Source organism: Lipotes vexillifer, unplaced genomic scaffold (genome assembly GCF_000442215.2).
Source record: "Lipotes vexillifer unplaced genomic scaffold, Lipotes_vexillifer_v1.1 scaffold427, whole genome shotgun sequence".
NCBI lineage: Eukaryota > Metazoa > Chordata > Mammalia > Artiodactyla > Lipotidae > Lipotes > Lipotes vexillifer.
In genome coordinates, this window is record NW_006790467.1 from 1,076,500 (window position 1) to 1,093,495 (window position 16,996).

The 16,996-nt window shown below is 36.4% G+C and overlaps 1 protein-coding gene across 1 annotated transcript in view; it reads right to left on the reverse strand.

The window, feature by feature from the left end:
* SEMA3D (semaphorin 3D) overlaps positions 1-16,996 on the reverse strand; it is a 144,978-nt gene that overhangs the window by 18,620 nt on the left and 109,362 nt on the right. The window contains exons 11-14 of the mRNA XM_007463741.1: positions 8,387-8,609; positions 6,210-6,298; positions 4,289-4,330; positions 1,736-1,893 (exon numbers count right to left, since the gene is read on the reverse strand). Coding sequence (XP_007463803.1) covers positions 1,736-1,893; positions 4,289-4,330; positions 6,210-6,298; positions 8,387-8,609 — 512 coding nt within the window. The remainder of the gene's footprint in view (positions 1-1,735; positions 1,894-4,288; positions 4,331-6,209; positions 6,299-8,386; positions 8,610-16,996) is intronic.

The window sequence follows — 16,996 nt, forward strand, 5'->3', positions numbered from 1 at the left end:
CAAACTGAAGGTTCATTACCAACTAAATGAGCATTCTTGTTTTTTAGGTTCTTGAAAAGCACTCCCCAAAGACTAACTAGGATGAGTATATTCTTTGTCAAAAACTATAACAAAAATGTTGTGACTTTTTACTTTAAACTTGAAATAATGGTATCTCCCCACTTAATTCAGAGATTTCAGGGAATATAAAAAGGTCTTGGAATAGTATCTGTTTTTGTACTATACATTCAATCTGTGATTACTAGAATTTGCAATTTGACAAATCAGTAAACATTCAAAAAAATAAAAGTGCATATGTAGTAGCGGGACTAACATATGCTCACCTGTTACCTTATTTTGTTGAGACCTAAAGATGAAAAAAAAAATACCACATACAATTTGCTGACATTTTACGTAGAATAAAATATACTTTGCGCAATACTTTAGAAAATAGTGTTACTATAAACCACACTTTAAAATAATGATATTTTAATATACTCAGCCACCATCAGTCATATTAATGAGCACTCAGGGTGTTTCCAGTAATTTTGCTGTTGAAAACTGTGCTGAAATGACAATCAAACATATAATTTGTGGTACTTTTTTGCCCGTGTGTGTAAAATAAATTCCTAGCTGGGTACTGTTGGCCCAGAATAGCATTATTTTTAAGAGCACATAAAGCAAGAAACTACAAACAGCAGGATGTAGTTGGATATTTAAGCATATCTGGGTGGCAGAAATTGGTCAAGTTGGAGTAAAAGCAAAATTATGCAGAATCACTGGGATGTGCTGTGGGCTGTATATAATCTACACTGTTATAAAAACATATTTATACATTATTTGTAAAACAGTAACTACGAGTATATACATATTTATAAATAAGGGAAGAATATACAAAGAGTAGAGTAGTAAAGAAAGCAAACTTTTCATGCTTTTAGACAAAGATGAAGAAAAAGGATATAAACAATTTATCAGAATTTTTTAAAGCTCTGAAACCGAGGGTTATCATCAGTTAAATCCATGAAACCTGTAACCTGCCTTCATTAGTCAAGCTTGCTTTAATAGTTGCTATAAAAACGTGCGTGTCCTCCAAGCCTCAGGTAACCTAAACAGGATGTTTGCCCAAGTTGTTTAGGAACTTGGAATCAGCTGTGTTCAGTTTGAGCTCTAGCCGGTTAAGACTGGTTAGGACCACCGACCCTCCCTCTGGGCATGTGGCAGGGTCCAGTGACCTTTTGACACCAGAGGCCAAAAAATCCACGCTCAGAGCAGGCATCCCAGGAAGAAGCTTGTAGCTTAGTTTCATCTGCGTAGAACGATGATTACCTCACCTTTTTCTAATCTCCAATTAAGCTTCCCCAGGCTCCCCATGCCTCAGCTTTCTCCCGTAAGTATCCTTAGCCCTTCGCCTTTGGGGAGGCGAATTTGAGACTTGTTTTTCCCATCTCCCCGTTTGACTGCTTTGTGAATAAACCCATTCCCTGCTGCACATCTTGGCATCTCCACGTTTGGCTTGCTGTGCATCAAACAAAACTGGTTTGGTAAGACTTCCACATTTCCGGATTTCAGAACATTCTGTTTTATCCTCCTTCAAAATTTAGCTGTATGAAAAACTCTAAAACATTTAGATTGTAATATTCCTACCACAGACCATGTTCTCTATATGTTTTCTCTTTAAACTACAAGAGAAGGTATTTGTGTAAGATATTCATTGTGTGAAAAGCAAGGCTTCATCTTAATTTGATGTGCCTCTCACCTTTTTGAAGTGGGTGCATAGCGAGAGCATGCATTTCCATCCCAGGCACAGTAGGGGTCTCTGGCAAGACAACAGTCTGCACAAGCTTTCCCATAAGTGTCACATCTGTGCAAGGAGAGCTGAGCCAGTCCATCTCGGGAACCAATGTACAACTGTTGCTGCAAATCAGGCAAAACAAATGCATTAGAAGCATCTTTCAGACAAGTCTTAAGAACTTCCCTTTCTTGAATACCACATCACAGACCTAAATCTGTCTCCTCAGGTGCCCTGCCCGTTATAAACACTTGCACAGAAACATAAGGGAGAGTAAGATAAGTCAGTCTTCTATCCCTGGTTGGATGGTGGTTTGAAGATGATGACACAGAATTGGACGGCATTCTAGAGAGCTAGCGTAACCTTGGCAGTAATTTAAGGTCAAAAACCAGCTGCTAGACTGAGGAATTAAGATGTCAGATTCTTTCTTAGTAGTTGAAAATACACTCTGGTAGATTATATCAAGCACAGATGCTACAGGCAACACTGATGTGTCTTCTCCTGCCATGGCTTCTTATATAAGAGTTGACTGAAAAGAGGTTTATGAAAAACTTTCCTGTGATCTTAACTAACCATTTCATTTGTTAATGTAGTACGGATCCCTGAAGGAAGTTGAGTGATAAGTGAGAGAGAAAGTATTTGCTATCACTGTGAAGAAAGTATTAAGGAGGTTTGTGGGATGCTGTATCACACGTGAAAGCCTGCAGGATACTGACAAACTCAGCAAATAGAATCACGTTTTGAAAATAAGTCCTGAAAATAGTGCACTGCTCCCTACATGTATTCACTTGAGGGTATGTGGTGGAGGCAGAGGGAGGGATGATAACAAGTGAATAAGCCATAGTCTGTGCCTTCAAGTAACTTACAGTCAAGTCTAGTGGACATGCCAAACTTTAAATGGAGGAAAAAAAAAATCTGAGAAATAGATATTGGCACAAATAACATACACGAACTCCACCTATAGAAATCTGTCTTACACCCCTACCACCCACTTAAGACCTCCTGGAGGCTAAATGTGGACTTTGTTTAGTATTTTACTATATAATTCTCTAGCGTTTGATACCAGTAAGACTAAAGCCTCCTTGAAAGTCTCTTCGCTTTCTCCTGTTCTCCCTCTTTATTTCTGCCTAGAGTTCTGTTTCCTTTGATGGTTCCTTCCTTTGCCTTGAACATTGGGTTTCCCTCTTTGCGATTCTCATCTTTACTCTTCTTCCTGTACAAAGGCTCAGAGTTATTTTGAAAACAACATAAACACGCACACACTGATTCCCCTAAATCTAGTCTTCCTACCCTACCCTGACCAAGAGACACCATCCCAGGCGCCCCCAGCACGAATCTGGGAGCTGTCTTTGAATCTTCTTTCACTCTCACTCCGTTCGCCACCTTATCTCTCCGTTCTCTTACACGGAGCTCTCAAATCCATTTCCGCCTCGCTCTGCACTGCCCCTTGCCTTTGTCTCAGTCCTTATCATCTCCTTCCTTGATGACCTGTAAGTGTCCTTACCGTTTCAGCTGGCTTCACCCTTGTTTTCCGGCAACCCTCACCTCCACCCCAGGACTCAGTCCCTCTTCCACACTGCCACGCCAGGCTGCTCTCTCTAAGAGGAAAATCTTATCATGACACCCGCCGGCTTAACATCTTTAAAGGTCTTCATTGTCTTGGATAAACTTGTTAAACTTCTCAGGAGGGTCTCTGTGCAAGGATGTGTCTACTCTTCTTCTGTCCTACTTCCCCAGATTCCTTTCTAGCCTCCTTGCCCCTTGAGTGCACCTATGCTCTCTGCTCCAATCGTACACAAACTTATTAGAATAAGTGCGAGTCTTTCACTCTTCATGCCTTTTCAAAGGGCCCCTCTCTTCTACTCGGCATATGCTTCCCCGTCCCATCCTTCTTTTTATTTATCTGGTTACCTGCAGCATCCTTCATAGCTCGAGTTGCCGGTCTCTCCCCCTCCCCTGGCTCCCTTTTACACCAGTTCGTCTCCTCTCTGTCTCCCCAGAACGGGGTTCCATTCCTGCCCCCCTCCCCTGGCTCCCTTTTACACCAGTTCGTCTCATCTCTGTCTCCCCAGAACGTGGTTCCATTCCTGCTCAACTTTGTTAGCACGTTCCTTTGCCTTCCAGCTCCATGTGACTATTGGGCTGTTTGCCATTGCAGTCCATAGTCTAACTCCTAGACTCGCTGATTAAAAACCATCTTTAATGTTTAGGGCTAGTATTCTACATGACTTACTTTACAGCCTTGACAGAATGACATTCTCATGAGACTAGGAAAGTGAGCTCAATTTTCAGGAGCCAAAGGAAGGGGACAATGTATTATTCAATTAATGAAATTGGGTCCCCTGTCTCCTAAGGCAAGGCTGAAACAATGCCCTATAATCAGTTATAAAAGAAACAAATAATCTAAAGCTTTTTACACTATTTATAATTTAACTTCTAGTTTCAATGGATTTTCCCTAAAATAAAGTTTGATGCAAACAATCTTCTGTGGCTAATTTTTACACAAAAATTAGAAAGTACCTGCTTCAGAGACAACTCCATGTTCAAGATGATTGATGAATGCTGAAAATAAAATTTAACTATTAATAAAGATAATCATGAACAATCTTTTAGAGTAGCCAATATTTTGTTTTATCTTGTACCAAGGATAATTGGAGTAAACTTCAAGGCTCTGTTTATATAGAGGAGAAAAAGATCTTAATGTTTGCTATTTCCTTCCCATGTGTAGTGATTCAACCTTAATAAAAATTATCAAAATAGTTATTTTTAAATCTTATTAAAGAAAAATTACCTAAATGTATGAGGAGACACTGCATTGAAAATTGTTCCCGGTTACCCACAAGGTTTCTCCCTCTTCTGACTCTGCTTATCTTAACTGCTTCGATATAATTCAAACTAGTGTTGACACGAACATCTCCATAATTATTTATTGCCTCTTTCTGCTCTCACTTAGATCAGTAGTTCAAAAACTTGTTCAAGTAGTAAAATTCTAAGAAGTTATAGTGCTTCTTGTGGATGAGCATATTCTTTATAAAACACTGCAAGATACGATGCACATGGTTTCACAACATGAAAGTTTTATGTGTAGAAAACAAGCCTCTATGCGTGCAATACAAAATTTAAAACATGAACACAAAAGCTACCAAACTAAAAAGGATGGAATGTTTAAGCATTTTGTTATCTATCGTCTATGTCTCTCTCTATATATTTGACTATTCATTTCTCACCAGCCAATATTTACTAAGCAATAAACACAAGCAGATATTAAAACTTTAAGAAAATATATGAAAAAAAATGAAAAGAAATGTTAAATAAGAAAGTTCTATCCAATAACTTTTTTTATGAATTAAGCAAACAGGGTAATTATTTAATCTTAACAGTGGAATCCAAACAATCCTCTTGGTCAGTAATAACCGCTGGTCTAATGTGCCTCTGTGTATTATGCAGGCTTTATTTTTGCCCTCTGGTCTAATGTGCCTCTGTGTATTATGCAGGCTTTATTTTTGCCCTCTGTGTTCGCACTTATATTTGACATTGGCTTTTCCCTCAGGAACTACCCATGACTTTGTTTCTGGTAGATTCCAGAGAGCAGGTCTTGTTCTTGTTAACTCCTGGACCACTGTTATCATCACGATGTAAACAGGATCCTGTGGAACCCAGTCTGTTAATTAACTTGAGCCCCTCACAGCAGAGAGCTCTACTCTCTTTTAAGGCAACAGAAGTTTACATGGAAACAGTCTATTTTAATAAACTGTCTCAACAAAAATGGTATAAAAGACAGCATATTTTTTAAAAGCTCTTCTAAGAAATGCAATTTTATTTCTAATTTCATTTTAGAAAATAACTCTAAATTGAATTTCATTGAAGGTCTGCAAAGAATGCCACAGTTCAAATTTACTACTGTTAAAAGTCTAAGGACATTCCCCAAATCTGGAGAACTATTATTTTAGATCTACTAACTCTTTTGGTGGTTGAGGGGAATTTAACATACATAAAGACTTACTATCAAGCAACTTAAAAAAAAAAAATTCCTTACAGAAATGCAGGGACACATGATTTATACATTCTTCCAGTTTCCTTAAATTCAATTGAGGAAAAATTGAAAAGTAAAATTTACAAAGTAGAAAAGCATCTGGATAGTAAAAGAGACCCTAGGCTTTCATCTACCGTGGTGATTTGTCTGAACATATGCTTAGAGAACTCAGTCATGAGGGGCAACCCAGGAGCCCCAAGTTCAGTGATATTTCTGCAGGGGAAAATGATGAGTCCCATTCTTAGTTGCTTTTAAAACTTTTTCCTTCGCTTAAGGAAAAGAAAAATAAAGAAGCTAACTGCAAAGACTTCTTCAGAAAGAGTGGTGACATACTGACACGATCATGTCCTATATAAGAACTGCTCCAGTTCGCCATTGCTTCTCCCGGAACTCTGGCCTAAGTCTTACCTTGAATATGTGTAACTCCTCCAGTACTACCTCTTCCATTTTCCACTTCTCCTTTGAAATGCTGACAACTTTTAGGACTGTTCCAACGTCTGAAAAAATACATTACACATGATCCTGTTGTTTCTACTGCAATGTTTAGTTAAGCATTTTCCTAGCAACCTTCACATGGCTCCCCTCATTTTTTTTTCAATGCCTTTCAAGCAATCAGGTTAAACAAAGCATGCGAGAAGTGAAGCTTAATGTGTATGATTCTCCCCTTTTGAAATACTATAGCTTTCAGCTCATTAAACACATTTATAAAGAAAATATTAAAAGACACACATTCAGAGTGTATTCCTAACACAAGGAATAGAGATGTCTCCTTTAAAAATTAGTTGAAAGGGTAACAAAAGAGGAACAACATTTTTGGAATTTAATTTAAAAGGTTAAAATATATTAACAAATTTTCTCTCTCAATGTAAGAAATATTTATTCAGTACTTATCCAGTTCACCATGAAAGATAAATATATATATTTTTTAATCATCTTAACAAATGAAAGGGAAATCATTGAAGCTATCTACATGGGGGATGTAGTAGCTCACTCATAAAATGTATTTTACTTACAGAAATATAATTAATGGGCTAGAAAATAAAATTTTGTCCAATTATTTTAGTTCAATTTAAAAGAACTAAACTATTATCACAAGATTAATCATATATTGCAGTCCACAAGGTGGCATGTTATTACAGAAAGACGATCAAAAGAACATTTTAGAAAAAGATCCCATTTGGAAATTAATGTATAGACTGACTTACACATAAAAATAAAATAGTTGCTTTTAAACTTCTGAGCACAGAGGTTGAAGTAGGTTAACATGTATGGTAATATCCTATTTGTACAAAATAGTCTGGGTTATTTGTTTTTAAATGACTCTAGGATCTTTGAAAAATATTAAATATATATTTTCTGAATGTCATAATTGAAAATCAATCTATCTTAGTATCCTCATAATTTTCTAAGTAAAAGTTAGGTAGTACCACCTAGTGGCTAAATGGCTTTTCTGAGCCTGAAATGTTGAAGAACTAGAAATGAGCTTTGGGTGGGCAGTGCAATTAAGGGGCAAAAGCTCATTAGAATGAATGACAAACTAATTATTTCAATGTTTTGACGCTTCAGTAGTAATCTCTGTAGTCTTGAAAGTATTACTTTTTTCCCTGGGCCTTGGTACTGCCATCTGCAACATAATCAGGTTTGACAACTGGTGTTCTTAAAGTCCTCTGAGTCTGTCACACAGACGCTTCCTAATAAACCTAACTTTTGTAAAACCAATATATCTTAAAAAATAAAATTATTCTAAAATTGTTTTATAGTCCTAAAAACATTTCAGGAAAAATGTCCATTTCTTAAAAACTCATCAAATTTCTATTTCTTTATGCAATGCGTGATCCATCAAATTACATAACATTATCTAGGATGTAGTGCTTTTGTTTTAATGATACATGTTATCTTTACTGCCAATACAATTCACAGGACATTATTAGATATTACTTTTTTTTTTTTTGAGATGCACCAAATAAGCAATATTTCTTTCCCTTGAAAAAAAAGGTAATCATTTTATAATTACTGAGTTGGCAGTCAAAAAAATAAATAAAATGGGCTCTAATAATGAAAGTGATACTTAATCCACAAAATTCAAGGACAGGAAAAATAATCACCAAGTAGTTTCTACTTTAAGCTCTTTACAAATTAATGATTAACTTTTTTGAAACCACCATAAGCCATCTAAGTCAGTGATTCTCAAAATTGGGTGAAGGGATCCTTTGGGGTAAGATTATCAAATATCTCTGTAGAGAGAGGGAAATGTGAAGTTTGAAAATAGAGAAGCTTTGCTTTACCTATTTGTTTTAGTCCATAGTCATTCAACAAATATGTATTGAGCACCTCATCTGTAGCAGGCACATTGCAGTCATAATATAGTAGTATATTTTGAAATCTCACATAACACTAATGGAGGCTGGGAGATATGTATGATTGTCAATTAAAAGCACGTGTTATACAAGTTTAAAAAAAACACTGACTGGGTATTAGCTAATAGTTACTCATTTTTATTTTGGCCGGTAAACTTTTTTGAAGTTTTTGTTTGTCTAATAATGAAAAATTCATTTGAAAGAAGGCATAACTTGGCTCTAACATACCTGTCCCAAGAAACATCACATCGTACTGGCCATCTTCTGCGACAACGTGATCCACCACAATCTGTGTCAGTCTGTAATCCACATTGATGCGCTTGAATGTTGGTCCTCCCACAACTGGATATACTGATTTATACATCACAGGGTGCCGCTTTATGAAACTGATGACATCGTCTGGAAAATCTCGGGTGGATTTAATCAGTGGGTCATAGGTTTTGCTTGGACACTGAAAAGAAATGAGGAGGGGAGTAAAGGCATTGTTCACACATCTGAGAAATTTTCACTTCTAATAAAGTTTTTAAGCCTTATCATTGATAATATTAAAGGAATGGTCACCAGGATCAATATGAAATCACATGTATTGACAGATGTAAATAAGTGCGGCTTACCTACAGTGTATATAAATCCAGTTTTTGCTTTCAAAAATATTCTTAATTATTACAATGAAATATTATTCAGCCACACAAAAAATGAAATCTTACTATCTGCAACATGGATGGACCCTGAGGGCATTATGCTAAGTAAAGTAAGTCAGACAGAGAAAGACAAATACTGTATGATCTCACTTACGTGTGGAATCAAACAAAAGAGCTCAAAGATACAGAGAACAGATTGGTGGTTGCCAGATGTAGAGGGTGCAGGATGGGCAAAATGGGTCAAAGGGTACAAACTTCCAGTTATAAATCCTGAGGATGTAATGTACAGTATGGTGGCTACAGTTACTAACATTGTATTGTGTATTGGAAAGTTGCTAAGAGTAGATCTTAAAAGTTCTCATCACAAGAAAAAACATTGTAACTATGTATGGTGACTGATGTCAACTGGACTTATTGTGGTGATTATTTTTCAATATATACAAATATCGAATTATGTTGTGCACCTGAAACTAATGTTATATGTCATTGATACCTCAATAAAACATTAATTGTGCACATATTTTAAATCTTTTATCAATGTCCAGTTGGGCTCTTGCTTTTGAAATACTTTTCAGTTGCGTAAGCACAAGTAAACATTGATAATTCCAATCCATATCTTTTCTTCCAAGAAGTATGACTTCAGAAAACCAAATACAAAACCCCCATGCTAGATATGTCTTTTGTCTTTTGAACTATTCTCTTCTTGAATTAGCCTCAGATCTCAAAAGACAACTGTCTTTGCTTGTTGGCAGATGGAATGGCTAATGATCATCAAAGAGAACCTCATGAAACAAATTATCATGCTTATTAAAGTTTCTCAATGTTTCTCCAAAAAGATTTCTAAATTATATCCATTTACCTGTATTTTCTAAAGTTCCCAAAGTGAGCTCTTTTCTTGCAAAGGTACATGAAATTTGAGTTGAAATAATTAAGAAAGTGATCTATAAACATTATTATTTTCAGTTTCCTTTAATTAATGTAAAATTTCAGTTTTAAATTAAAACCATGATTGTTAATAAAATGGAACAAATCAACATGTCATAGAATTACTTGTAAAAGAACTTCAATAGTTTGATATCATAATTATCTAGTTTTTCATAACTGGCGTGAAAATTTACTGTGAGCAAGTCAACAACTCTTCCCCTAAAGGATCTGTGGGGAAACCCTCAGGGAATTTTTCACTTCTGTCTAAAATCCACTTCCTGTGCGCCTTTTGACATCTACTAATTCAATAGTTAGCATACCCTGCCCCCTGGTGGTAAAAGTAAAAAATTCACACTGGTATGAATTCAATGTGCCTCTATCCAAAAACATGAAAAGGGAATTACTTCATAAATCCCTTCAAAATATTACTTCAAATATCTCCCCTCCCACATACTGAATCTATTTTATGATTTTATTATATTGTAATTTAGTAACTTATCTCAGAGAGAACAATGCTGTTACCACATTTGAATTCTTAATTGGCTAATACATTCTTTTGGAATGGAAAAGCTTAGCTGGATGATGCAGGCATAGAAAAGAAAATGAGTAATATTAAGGAAAGTTTATAAGAAAGTGCTGATTTCTCCCTGTTTTAGTTTTTAGACAAGTTGAAACATAATCTCCACTGAACTGAGCCACTTATACCCAACACTAATTAGAATCTTGTCAAGGCTCGAAATTGTACTTCTCAAAGCATTCACAAGCATCATTCTCACGGAACTAAAGACACTGGAGTTAGTCACAATAAATGACCCTGACCTCAAATTTACAGCAATAAGATCATAATAGCTCACTAAATTACAAGAAATAGCAAAGAAGCTGTACTTTTAAAAAAAACCTGTTAATAATTTTCTATAAATAGCTTGAGAATATATTTATCTTTCATAAGAATCTTGCATGTGAAAAGAAACTGATCTTTTCTTGATCAGTTTTATTGACTTGTCCCAGGTCTGCACCAAAAAAGGTTAGAAATGTCCTGGAATGTTAGCCATTTGGTACTTACTGATCATATTCCTAGCTGGATGTTGGTCTAAAGATCTAATTCTGTATCTTCAGTCATTGTTTCTAGCACTTTGCTTTCAGCCAAGTGAAATCTGTCAACTCAGTAATGCAAGGAACCCTATATTAAGTAGATTAAGCTGTAACTCAAAATGGATATGGAGCTCAAATGATACAAAGCTCTTGCCCAATTACAGGCTGCATGTTTGAGACTCAGTCAAAGGCCATTCATAGTGGGCTTATAGCTTATAATGCCTGTGGTACTATCTGGTTGGTCTATTATTAAAATCAAAGCAAATGCAAGATTTCTGCCTGCATTACATTTTTGAAACAGCCCTCCAAGTTAAGAAAAACATCTCTTTTGACTTTGTAGCTATAATCATGCAGTAGCCAATATTTCAAAGGAAATAACGTGCCATTCAAGTCAGTTTTTGATATCAAATTTTCAAACCATAAGAAATTTTAATGTGAGAAAGGATAGGTGAATGAAGCCAGGAACATTCATCAAAGAAACAAACGTGATAATTTTCCTCATTGTTCACCTCTGACAAAGAAGTTTAAGTGCAATAAAATCTAACAGAAAAAGAAGAGAAGGGAAACCTGGCTTCTACTGACTATTATAAAATGATCTTTGAAAATGTATTTTTTTTCATATGGCAGCTTTTCCTCATGGCATGCTGCCGGTGTTTGGATAAGATCTTTATCCTCTAGGTTGCTGTGTGTGATCTCTCTGGTCTGCGCCTCCACTCTGCTTTCACAAATGAAAGTGGTTTGGTAGAGATACTCCCTGAGGTTTAAGATAGTACAGTTTGAACCAAATATTAAAAACCAGTGGAATTTTTCCTTTGATATCATAGCTGCATCTCACACAGCTCTAAAAATAACTTGGGATGCCAAGTATCTTATGCAGGTAAGTGGAAAGTAGGAGAGAAACATTCCATAAAGGAAAAAGAGAAAGCGTGGGGAAATGCTACATCTAAATAACCATATTCAATTATTTTCCTTCCACAAATCCTAGAAAACTTTCCTATTGCAGCTATACATCACAGGTATTAAAAATCTAACGAATTTTTCTCTGTATGTATGTACTTTAAGTTCTACCTGCTGACTCAGTCCATCTGAATATACCGTAGAGGGCAATTCATTTCTGCTTCCAGCTTTCTAACATTGGTCTGACTTGCATCACTTTAGCTCCTGTGACTGTAAGAAATAAATCAGGGAACTTATCTGTGTCTCCACCTACTGTTTCAAAAAAACTCTAAGACAGTTTAAAATATGAAGGGAAAAAAAAAAGAGCGAGCTATTACCAAAACTCTAAAATGTCCGTATGTTGCTGGAATCAATACCAGCACAAGAGCAGAAGAAAAAAGGACCTGCCTGGGCAGCTCTGAGATGAAAGGGTAAACCCAGCGGCAATATGCCCTGGTTGCATGCCTATCTCCCAGGGCTGGCTGCCACCCTGACTAGGTGTGATCGTGTTATGCTTGGCACATCTGCGTGTTTGCAGAGGGCCTTCAGTCGTGCAGTGGGAAGCAATGGATAAGAGGAGAAAAATGGGTCTTATCCAATGAGAGAACTTTGCCCCTTGGCAAGGCCCCAGACAGCTGTGACAAGTTTTCTCCCCCTGCTGCTTCGGGCTATTCTCTACAGGTTGCAGTTTCCTTTTAAACAAATCAGAGGGATGATCAGTGCGAGGGAAGACATGGCATGAGGCACAACTGAACCGGGCTTTCATTTTTAGCAAAATGGGAAAAATAAGCTAAATGTGTAAAGAAGTCTCATTTTTATTTATAAAGTAAAACATGCAAATTTAATAGGTGCCATCCTATCCCCCTACTTATTCCTCTAAAAGTCAGTTTATAACATATATGGGCAAAGAAAGATGCTATATTCAATATGAGATAGAAGGGCCAGAGATATAAATATACAGGTTTAAGTCTATCTTTTTTTTGAAGGTTCTCCTTTTTTTTTGAAGAATTTCTATACCAGAAAAATGAAAACATGACTGAATGGAGTAAGTAGCCTGGGATTTGGAGAACCTCATTTTAAAAGCAAATGTTGGCCCTATGGAAAAGAAAGCTGAAAGCCAGTTGAAGAGATTGATTTGTTATTTGAATCAGCTGCCTTTCACCATTTGAGAGAAACACATTCTATATACAGTTAAAGGAAAATGGTAGAGATGTTTTGTCATACACCCTTAGAAACTTGGAGTCAGGAGGCCCAGATTCTAGTCCTGCCTCTGCTTCTCCTTTCTAGAATCAAAAACCTAGAAGGGGGGCTTGCCTGGTGGCGCAGTGGTTGAGAGTCCGCCTGCCGATGCAGGGGACACAGGTTCGTGCCCCGGTCCGGGAAGATCCCACATGCCGCGGAGCGGCTGGGCCCGTGAGCCATGGCCGCTGGGCCTGCGCGTCCGGAGCCTGTGCTCCGCAACGGGAGAGGCCACAAAAGGGAGAGGGGCACGTACCGCAAAAAAAACCCAACCAAACAAACAAAAAAAACTGCACATTTTGGCTATAGTGAATAGTGCTGCAAATGAACATGGGAGTGCTAATCTCTCTTCAAGATCCCAATTTCAATCCGTTTGGACAGATATCCAGAAGTAGGATTGCTGGATCATATGGTAGTTCTACTTTTTAATTTTTTGACAACCCTTCATACCATATGTGGAAAACAACCTAAATGTTCACTGACTGATGAATGGATTTTAAAAAGTGTCTATAGGGCTTCCCAGGGGGCGCAGTGGTTAAGAGTCCGCCTGCCGATGCAGGGGACACGGGTTTGAGCCCTGGTCCGGGAGGATCCCACATGCCGCGGAGCAACTAGGCCCGTGCGCCACGGCTGCTGAGGCCACGTGCCACAACTGCTGAGGCCTGCGCTCCTGGAGCCTGTGCTCTGCGGCAAAAGCCACCGCAATGAGAAGCCCATGCACTGCAACGGGGAGTAGCCCCTGCTCTCCACAGCTAGAGAGAGCCTGCGCACAGCAAAGGGGACCCAGCACAGCCAAAAATAAATAAATAAAATAAATAATTTTTTTTTAAAAAGTGTCTATACATATAGTGGAATATTATTCAGTCTTGAAAGAAAGGAAACCCTACCACTTGTGACAACATAGTTAAACCCAGAGGACAATACACTAAGTAAAATAAGTCAGCCATGAAGGACAAAAACTGCTTAATTCCACATATATATATATATATATATATATATATATATATAAAACATAGTCAAACTCATAGAAGCAGAGAATAGAACTGTGGTTGCCAGGGACTCGGGGGAGTAGAAAATCAGTGGGTATAAAATTTCAATTACACTGGGTAAGTTCTAGAGAGCTGCTATACAACATTACAGCCTGTAGATAATAATACAGTACTGTACACTTAGAAATCTGGTAAGAGGGTAGATCTCACGATAAGTGTCCTTAACACAATACATTTTTTTCAAAAAGTCCTTCTCACCTTTCTGATAAGAGAATAGTTTAAAAACTGAAGCTCACTTTCAAGTAAACATGTATTAATATTTACATTTATGCATAAATCATAAAAACTCCTTATCAACACAGAATGAAACTACAGAGTAAATTTTTAATAATAAATCAAATGTCAAAAATAAAATCTTCTGCCTTTACAAATCTTCCCTAGATTTTTCTGCCTGATCTCAGTTTGGTTTCTATATCTGACCTGTTATCACTCATTGTATGGTAGATTCTTCCATACTGCATTTCACTTGGAACTTATTACCAAGACCCAGCAGTTCAGTATGGCCCATCTGAACGAAATATAATTTGTTCAGAGACTCTGTTTGGACACCAGAGGGCAGAAGAATCACTTGAAGTGAAGGAATTCAATGTAAGCGAATCTTGTGTATTCTTGAATTTCCAGGCTTATTAACATTGTAGAGTAGTGATATCATTGTAAGGCTAGGAGTTTAGGTTTGACTTTTTATCACAGGAAGTACAGAAGTCTGTCAAACTAAAAAAATTAAGTAGCTATGGCACACAGAAAGTTCTAATGTTTATTTACCAGAGTGATAATGTCAACAGAAGGCACTGCTGGGAGAACAACTGAGAATTCAACCTCCATAGCAACATGGATGAGACAATGTAAGTGCAAAGGTGGTCTTTAAAGTAATCTATTTAAAATGTTTAACATAAGTGGAAAGTGGCTTTTAGAGTAAAGATCCTGACATTTCATAGAAAGCAAATTATTCAGCAATGCTTTGATTAAAGTAAGATGTGTTCCCCTGAATTACAATAAAAGAAATGACAAGTGCAATAAGGCTTCAACACTTCACTATTATTTTTGTAGAGAACAGACTGATCTCTGGAGAAACAATGTAAGGTTCTGTTTGGTTGTTTGATTTTATCACTTTGAAGGCAGAATGGCATGGGGGTCAATGGCATTTGATTTGGAGTTACATGGCTCTAAATTTAATCCTAGTCTCACCACTTTAAAAACTATGAGACCATGAGCATGTGCTTACCCTCACTGGCTTTTTCTATTTATTTTTTAAAATTGAAGAATAGTTAATTTACAATGTTGTGTTTGTTTCCGGTGTACAGCAAAGAGATTCATTTATATTCATATATATATATATATATATATATATATATATATATTCTTTTCTCAGAATCCATTATAGGTTATTACAAGATATTGAATATAGTTCTCTATGCTATATAGTAGTACCTTACTGTTTATCTATTTTATATATAGTAGTGTGTAACTGTTAATCCAGACTCCTAATTTATCCCTCCCCGCTCTTTCTCTTTTGGTAACTATAAATTTGTTTTCTATGTCTGTGAGTCTATTTCTGTTTTGTAAATAAGTTCATTTGTATCATTTTTTTAGATTCCACATGCAAGTGTTATCATATGATATTTGTCTTTCTGTCTGACTTACTTCACTTAGGATTATAATCTCTAGGTCCATCCATGTTGCTGCAAATGGCATTATTTCATTTTTATGGCTGAGTAATATTCCACTATACATATAATATAAATCCCACATCTTCTATATCCATTCATCTGTTGATGGACATTTAGGTTCATTGGGCTTTTTCTTATCCATAAAATTGGGATAATAATATCTACACCATTAAGTTGTCTGTAAGAATGTACAGATAACATGAGTCCTTATTACTGTGTCTGGATCATAAGACGGGCTCAATAATGGTTTTTGACTAAAATTTCTGAGCTGGAGGTTTGTAGAAAATAAGACTCATAGCTTCACTTAAACAAAAATTACTACAATTAGGCTGCTTAAAACAAAACAGAACAGATGAGCAAGTATGTCAGGAGAATATGTAAAAATAAATGCAGTTAATTTTAGGTAGAGCATTCAGTAGCATATTAATCAGGTGAATTTAGGGGATAGGTGAGTATTAGAGAATATCAAAGAATAAAGGAAAAAAGACTGGTCAGAAAACTTCAACATCCCTATTCACTCTGCCATGTTTGGTGATATGATATTGAGAAAATTATTATTCTGGGCATAAGTTTCCTCCTCTGTAAAATGAGAGTGAATTATGCTGTGTCTCTCATCCATTCCGGTTCTTAGATTCTCAAACTTAACAAGAGTCATTACTTGATACACTGTGAAATATAATTTCAGTGATTAAATGACAGAGTTATTTAAATGGAAACCTTAGTTTATGAAAAGCTTATTTGTGTAGCATATTTTCATATCAGATAGATGATATTCCTAACTTCAGCACCAGCCCGCCAAATATAAAATATAATGTGGAAAATCTGACTAAGCATTGTATGCAACTAAAAGGTAAGATATCACTGAAAACATAAAGAATTAGGAAGCCAAAGGTTACACATTTACATACGATTTTAGACATTTTCAAATGTGGTCACAGAGATTTCAAAGAGAGTACAAAAGTAGCTAGTTACTTCGAAATAACTGATTCCCTTTAGTTACAGTAGCTTTCTCAATACTCTTGCAAACCTTTCAGGGGGAGTGGTTATCACTATTCTTACAGAGAATCAATTGGAAAAAGATGGTAAATAAAAAAAAATTTTAATATCTCAGTAATATTATTTTACATAAATAAAAATTTTTAACTGGCTTATCTGGTTGCTCCCCATCTAAAACCAGTGTAGAGACAATCTGAGTTTAGTTCAGAACAAGAAAGAATGCCGCTTTTAAGTGAAACTATAAAGCAAGATAAATAATCCCTGACAGTAACTAGGATATATTTTTCTTTCCCT